Source organism: Cyprinodon variegatus, unplaced genomic scaffold (assembly GCF_000732505.1).
Source record: "Cyprinodon variegatus isolate N-32 unplaced genomic scaffold, C_variegatus-1.0 Scaffold352, whole genome shotgun sequence".
Classification (NCBI taxonomy): Eukaryota; Metazoa; Chordata; class Actinopteri; order Cyprinodontiformes; family Cyprinodontidae; genus Cyprinodon; species Cyprinodon variegatus.
In genome coordinates, this window is record NW_015150805.1 from 32,091 (window position 1) to 40,252 (window position 8,162).

General features: G+C 36.8%; 2 protein-coding genes across 2 annotated transcripts in view; both read right to left on the minus strand.

The window, feature by feature from the left end:
- Window positions 1-273, minus strand: part of hcrt (hypocretin (orexin) neuropeptide precursor) — a 2,586-nt gene extending 2,313 nt beyond the window's left edge. The window contains exon 1 of the mRNA XM_015385951.1: window positions 153-273. Coding sequence (XP_015241437.1) covers window positions 153-209 — 57 coding nt within the window. The 5' untranslated portion in view covers window positions 210-273. The remainder of the gene's footprint in view (window positions 1-152) is intronic.
- A 5,156-nt stretch (window positions 274-5,429) lies between these two features.
- Window positions 5,430-8,162, minus strand: part of LOC107091794 (inactive phospholipase C-like protein 2) — a 96,293-nt gene continuing 93,560 nt past the window's right edge. The window contains exon 6 of the mRNA XM_015385950.1: window positions 5,430-7,237. Coding sequence (XP_015241436.1) covers window positions 6,773-7,237 — 465 coding nt within the window. The 3' untranslated portion in view covers window positions 5,430-6,772. The remainder of the gene's footprint in view (window positions 7,238-8,162) is intronic.

Below are 8,162 nucleotides of genomic sequence, written 5' to 3' on the forward strand. Positions count from 1 at the left end.
AATGCTTTATTGTGTTTATCAAATGCTATTTCTTCTGTGCTCCTCATGATGCCAAGACTGAATCCTTTGAATTATTACAACAAATTATTACAACATAATATAAAAACTTTATACAAAAGAATAGAACAAAAGAAGATCCTAAAAGCTCTTACCCTGTGAGATGTATCCATCTCCACATTGTTCTGGAAGTTGGTGGCGTACCATGTCATCTTAACTGAGGCGGGATGATCAGATCTCTTGATTTCCCACCGGAGGAAATCTCTTTTATATTGTTCTACTGGGTCCACATCATCAATCCTTTGGGCGTCATTCAGACCAGCTACAAACAGGCAAAACCCAAAACTAATTTTTTTCTGTTTCGTGCCCATTTACTGTCAAGCTCGTGACTGTTAATTAGACTCCTGTGAGAGATCATCTCCACGGAGATTTGCCAAACTACAGGTATGTCTTTGTGGCTGCTAACGGTAGGTTTATTAACACATACCATCACTATGAATATGGGCAGACTATAACAAATATGTCCCAGAAAGTTAAAAATATAATTACAATACATAAAAGCTAACAAAATGTTTAAAGGGCATGCTAATGAGCATGGCTCTATTTATATAACTTTTCACACTAAAGGTCTGTAGTGACTCATCAACAAAAGACTGGACCTTTTCTTGTTACTGAGAGCATCCTCTTAAATTTGCACATCTATAAACATTTAAAAGTTCAGGTGAGGTTAGCTAAGGATCTTTATAAGTGAGACCTAAAAGGCTTCATATAGCTAATGAATAAAGAAAGAGAATTTTATGTCAACTTTTGTGCAACAACCCGAAAGCCATCACAAATCCTTGCATCCATTTTAACATCCATTTAGCTAATGTTTATTGCCATCTTATGGAGAGCAGGAAGCATTGCTTTAAAAACATCAAACCTTAAATCGAAGAATAAAGGGCCAAAATCGATCAGAATTAATTCTAGATCAGCAGTATTCACTTGAATAACAGAGCAAAAGAAAAGATCAATAAGGAAGCTTGTTGATCAATTTAGTCTGAATACAAAGATTTATTGTTTGTTTTACTGGATCACCACTAGGTTACTATGTAAACCCTTATTCACTATCAGAATGTTGTTCACCTTTAAGTGCAAAAATAAAAACTCATTCATCGGTTACCATTGCATGTTTCCAAGCGATACAAGGCGTTGTCTATATAAGACTCAAACTCACTGCGGATCCAGACATTTGAATTGAGAAAGCTTCCTGGAGAGGTGGCGAAACGTCTTCAAATCTTGAAAACCAAGTCCAGTGGATATTTTTTGAATTTTTACGGAATGACTATGACCTGGATGACTGAGAACCTTCATCAGCAAAAATAAAAACTCAAGCAAAATCTTACATTTATATTTCTTGTGTTTTTTTTTACAGACTCCTTAAAGAAATATAAAGCTACTGAAAAGATGATTTCTTTCTGTAACTTAGTTTGCCAAGTTAAACTCGTCATACTTTTCAATTGAACAGAATTTTGCAGAATGTTTTCAAGCCCTTATTTCTGTTATTTATGATGATTTTCAACTTGCACACAATTAAAACATAACATTTAGGATTGGACAACAATGGAAGACAGATAAGAAAAACATTAAACCCACATTAATGAAAACATGTTTCATACATGTGTAGTTTTATTCTTTAAATGTACTTTAAATCTGACAAATGAGCCTCAACTCAAAGCATTTTCCACTTTACTGAATACCATGGAATGTTTTTATTTAACTGACGCTCACTTTATAAATCATCTAAATGTTTTACTGAGTTGAAATGTTAGATGTCTGCATAAAATATTTTTGCAATACTTTTAAACCTACTCTCATTTCCCTAACTAAGCTATTCAACAATGGTATCCTGTATATTAAAGTAAAGTCCTAATAGATTATTTAGAAAAATCAGAAAGGTTAAAAAAATTTTCATTTTTTTTTCTGCTTTTGTTTGCATTTCACATAAATAAAAAAAAAAAGATAAATCAAAATGATTTTAAACCATTCTCAAAGATTTGCAAAGAAAAACGCTGCTGATCAGCATTTTGCATGTTTGACAAACATGTTTTGGTGATAGGATACACTATTTGAAAGGGTCATCAAAAATGGTCAGAAATGATAGAAAAAAAAATGCAATGAGTAATAAGACGAAAGTGGAGGATCATTTCAGTGCATGAACTTGGAAACATGTGACACCCATGTCTGCTTGTGGAGCTCATGAAAGTGTCCTTTTGTATCTATGCTTCTTTTTCTATGTCTGCTTCTGTCTACTTGAACCCCAGTTGCCTCAGCAGATGGCCGCTAAAACTGGGCCTGGTTCTGCTGGAGGTTTCTTCCTGTTAAAAGGGAGTATTTCCTCTCCACTGTCGCTACAAGCATGTTTAGTGTGAGGGATTGCCTTCAAGTCAATGATTAGATGCAATCAGCTGGTTTTCCTTGGATAAAAAACTTTAAATCAATTTTACTGTATGATCCTGTTAAATTGTATCAGCCTTGAGATGACATGAATTGGCGCTATATAAATAAATAGAGTTTAATTGAATATTTTTCTATTCCATATATATATATATATATATATATATATATATATATATATATATATAGCCTATATATAGAATAGAAGTGGTTCCACAATGGGAACTCTCCTTCAACTCTGGCACGCTAGAATTGCTGGTTCTACAGTGTGAACCAATGCATGATCTACAGCCCAGTCCTGAAGAGCTACTATTCTGTAACGTGTAGATGTGCATCTCTTCTCTAACACACCTGAATCTAAAGGCTCAATCTCCTCAGAGGCATGTTAATGAGCCACTCATTTAATATAGGTGTGTTAAACATGGAGTAGCTCTTGAGAACTGGACTTGAGCACCCCTGATCTACAGTATGTGTGGGTCAAAGCTGTAGACAATGGTTGCACAAACAAAAACCACACTTTGGAGGAAAGTTGCCATTTTGCAGCTGGTTTTTAGGCTAAATCTGGTTGGTCCGTCAAAGTCTTGATTAAGTCCAGAAATTGTTGTTGAAAATTGGGCTGTTTGGTCGGTCTGATTTTGTCCCAAATTAGTATAATTATTGAAAAGTGGGTTTCAATGTCTTGTTGTTTTCAACATTGTTTGGATGTAAATCATATCATCTTTTCAATGTCTTTTCAACCAATTTTTGCTCGGTGGGGGGTTTTTGTGTTTGGATAATTTACCGGCACTCCACATGGTGACAGTGCATGACGTTTTCAACAGGCTGAAAAGCATGAAAATCATGAAAATCCTCACCTCAGCATCACTGAGCTACTTTGGATATCTCAAATATGTGAACAATATGAAGTTTGCCCCACAGGGAGTTACAGGATAGAGAAGCAGACATACATGCTGGTCCATAAAGCATAATTTTGGACATTTTGGACTGATCTATCATGCTGATAAGAACCATGATCACTGGTGTAGGTGGATGCAGTTTTGCTGTGGTGTTGGACTTACCTCTGCAATTGCTGCAAATTCCTGTTTGTCCAAGATACTCCCACAGGAACATGTGACCCCCCGCAGTGCTTAAGAAAAAGCAATAAAATCAAATAAACACTGTCTTTTCTCCCAAGAAACTCTCCTGAGGATTCCATTTGTAAAGGAATACCACTAGCCAAGGACCAGAATCCAAAGACTGATTAAAAGCCTGGACCTGGTTTCTAACTTCTGAACAAAATGCATAAACGGAATGCCAGACTGGAAGTGTGGAGAATCTGGAAAAAAGATCAGCGTCCCTGCAGTGGACCTGACATGCTAATCTGCTGAATACAGGAGACAACTCAGCCTTTTCCAGAGATCATCAGAAATTACAGGTCTGGCAAAGTCAGGGGAAGAGTTCCCACCTTAATTATTTGTGTTTTTGAGGATTTTTTATCATTCCACATGTTTATTGTTGGCTAAAACCAGTTTTATTTCACCAAGGGTTGAAACACCAATATAACATTAACATATATGTGTTTCCTCATATCCTCATCCTTACTGATTATCATATGAGACTTTTAAGATGTCATGTATATTCACTATTAATTCAATCACAGAAGGTGACTGAATCTTTTAACTAAAGTTTGTAGATTTTTCATTTATTAAATCTTTAATAAAATATAATTTCTCCAAACCTGCTTTATTTACCTCTTGCATTTTTGTCAAAAACTAATGTGCATCTGTCTAATCTTAAAACTTAAAAGACTATCTTAAAAGGAGACAGGGTGTCTGCTTCACGGACTACAGTAGGTACAGTAAGGCTCCATAGGAGAGGAGACTGATAACTAAAAGATCTGCCTCCCATTCTACTTTTAGAAATTCTAGGAAACACTAGTAAACTTGCAGATCGAGAACAAGTGCTCTGTTAGGAACATAAGGAACAATCATATCTCTGATATAAGATGGAAATTGGTCATATTGGTCATGAGGAGGATTTTAAATTCTATCCTGCATTTAACAGACAGTCAGTGAAGGAAAACTACAAAAGGAGAAATATGATCTATTTTTAAATTTCATATCACCACTGGCTGCAGTGTTTTGGATCAGCTGAAGACTTTTAACTAGAGCTTGTGGACTTCCTGATAGTAAAGAATTACAATAGCCCAGCCTTGAAGTAACAAATGCATAAAGTAGTTTCTCAGCATCACATCTGAGCAAGATCATTTGAATTTTTGCAATATTTCGGAGATGAAAGAATGAAACTCTAAAAACCCGATTCATATGGGATTTAGATGAAAAGTCCGTTTTTTTTAACAATATAATGTTAGACCAATTTAATACCATGTTCTTGATGAAAGTAATTAAAAAGTTAAATGTCATATCCTAAACTGGGTATGGAACCACAGACCTTCATACTTCAAAAGCATTACCAACCGCACCACCGTGCAGCAAACTGAATGATAAAAAAATAGCTATCCAAATTGGGGAAGGATTAATTGCAGTGTGAAGTTTTGGAGTCCTTTAACTTGTGAAAGGACAAGTCAATTGCAGGCCGTTTACCAACAAGTACAAATCAAAACTCTTTCTTTTTTTCACTTTAAGATGAAACAATATTTGCCGTTCAACAATGGACCCTTGATTCCATGCACTTTAGCCCTCTACCAAATCTCTTTTCTTTTGTGTCCTTATAAATGCCACTGGCTGAACTTATCTAACTTTTGGTTCCTATAATTTTCAGACGTGTGACAGTGTGACAGAATACTTCTTCAGTCCCTTTTTTACTCTAGACATGTCAAACTTGTGTAGACTGTGGTCAAACACCATTGCAAAAATTTAATTGCTTAAATGTTAAAAATAGAATTGCGAAATATGAAAAAAAAAAAAGTTGTGCTTCTTTGTATATTTACCTTTTTAGAGTGTTATTTGTGTCTAATTACACAAAAATAAACATAAAGAGACAGAATAACCAATGAAGCCAGCTTTAATGGGCAACTCAATGGAGCTCTTACAATTTGCACACTCACTTTTTCAGTGAAACATCCGTCATGACATCATTTGAACCTTGCAGAGCTAACCGGTAACCCATCATTACAGTCCCAAATGCACTGGTTTTCTTGATCTGATCCACAGAACAACAGGTGTCAAAGCACTGTACATGTGGAGGTAATGTTAAAAAAAGACTCTGAATATCAATAAAACTTACAACGATAAGAATATCAATCATAAATGTCTCAGATTTTTAGCAATATATGTTCCTTTCATACATTTTACATAGAGTTTACATCTATAGTCACTTTTTTATTCCACATACAGCAGTACCATGGTTGTTTTGACTTTTCACTTCAAAAAGGGAGGGTCAGATATTCCAGTTGTAACTGAGCGTTGAGCTCCACCCCTGAAGGATGTGTTAGCTCCACCCTGGGGACCAAAACATCAACTTATATTACATCATACGCAGAGGCCCTGGGCGGGAGACAAGAAAATCCTATGGGAAGTGACCAGGAATGAGTGAACAACCCAATAGATCGGCACGGTTTGATGGAGGTTGACAGTAGCTTAAAAAAATGCACAGATGAATGCATGAATGAACACTGAAAAAAAAAACATATTTTTTAACCAACTCATTTTCTCCTTGGTTTGTGCTAAAAACGTCATTTGTGACTCCTACAGTGTCCAGACTAGCAGAGCGGCTTTAATCTGTGCATTTAAAATTAAAACTCCCCCCTCATTATAGACAGAAATGAAGGTTTGTGCTAAGCATTACATCTAAAATGGCAGTGTGATTATGACTAAATAAAGCTCGAACACATGGCAAAGTGTCTCTGAAATTAAACGAAAGGCATATTTTTGGCATAAAACATTGATATAAGTAAAGCCTGCACCCACAGAGCTAGTGGAATTGTGAATAAGCGTGTAACTAGCAATGCCCAGAGAGAGACAGGGACAGCTTTGTTTTTGATCCGCCTAAGGTAGACATTCCTAACCCGAAACACAAGCCTGAAATCTTCACCTTTTTTTTTAGTCCTTGTGAGATAAAAGGCGGAAAAGATTGTAAATTTCTTGCTGAAATGGATTCTGCTCAAAACTGACAGAAAAACAGACATCCTGATTGGAAATGTATGTCTCCTATTTTCTCAGACTTGTGTTTCGCTTCGAATACGGCGACTCCTTTTTACTGTCATCACCTCTTTATATCTCTCTGTAACAACCTCTACCTCTCCTTCCTTGTTAGGCTGCTGTTTACCTTCAGCATCCTTCTGCTTCTCTATTTCTCTGTCTCTCTTTGGGTGGGATTCGCTGTGGGCACAGGCTGCTAGTCAGCAGGATCCTGCAGGACCATCGCTAACCATCTCTTTTTCTCTCTCTGGGATGGTATTGAGAGGTCCTGCCGCCCTCTGCTGCTGGCTTTGTGACTGGAACTGATTTGTGGGCAAGGGTGGAGGATGTGAGTAGGCTGGCGGTTTTAAAACAGTTTGGACGGTAGGGACAGAAAGCGGCTGGGAAAGCAGCTGGGGATATTGCTGTTGATGGCTGTGGAGATAAGACTGCGGTGAGGTCTGGGGTTGTAGAGGAGGGTTGGGTGGGTGGAGCAGCAGAGATTGTGGGTGGGGCTTGGCCTGAAGCTGTTGCTGTACTTGTGGTGGCTGTTGGTGAGGATGGTGGGGAAGCTGTGGGGAAGCCGCTCCGTTTTTACTGAGGCCGCAGGACTGAGCTGCACAGTGGATCTGCCGCAAAGTGTCCAGTGCCTCACTTTTTGCGTGTTTCAGAAGATCTGCCTGGCCCTATAATTAAAAAGAAAAAGACAGAAGTGTGTAAATATTTTGTTTAGATCTAGTTATATTGCAATAAAAAGGGAGAAAACTCAGGAGGTACAGAATCTCCACAATTCACTTAATACATAGATGTCTTTAAAAAATCACATATCAAGTAAAATTAAACGAATAACTGATCTAATATACATAAATTAAATATGTATTGCATGCAGTAGTCTAGTTGTAAAAACAAAAGAAGGGGGATGGTTAAATTTTTTATTTGGAAGCATACATAGCCTAATTAATATAGACAATTAACCTAGAGCAGTATGCATGGTATGGTTGCTCCATGTCAGGTACGCCGGTCATTGACCTTGACCAAGCCACCTTACAGTAGAACTGCAGCCAGTCCCTAGACTGGCATGGCTATCACTGCCCCTACATAGTTAGGGACAAATGCAGAGGACAAATTTCCCCCTGGGATCAGCTTCATAGTCCTTGTAGGACACTTCTTTGATTTTATTTATTTTGCTCAGGCTACTCGTTAGCCCACAGCCCACCAAATGATGAAGGGGCACTATATTGCTATTACTGTTAATATATAGTAGAAATTCCACCCATTCAGTAATAAAATGTCACAGGGGATGGTATGGTGGGATGGTCATTTAACCATTTAACATGATTTTTAATATTCTTTTTAAGAAGGGGGATGCCACCCCCCTCAACTTGAGTACTGATTGCATGACATAAACGTTAGTTACAGCGTCATAATAAAGTAAAGAAACAACAAAGCAGTGCGGTAAATTATATAGAACTGAAATTCTAATCATTGCTCAATGTATTAAAATTTATTGAATGAATTTATAACAAATTGTAATTTTATTATGAATTCAGACATGCATATATATACATACACATACATATATATATATATATATATATATATATATATATA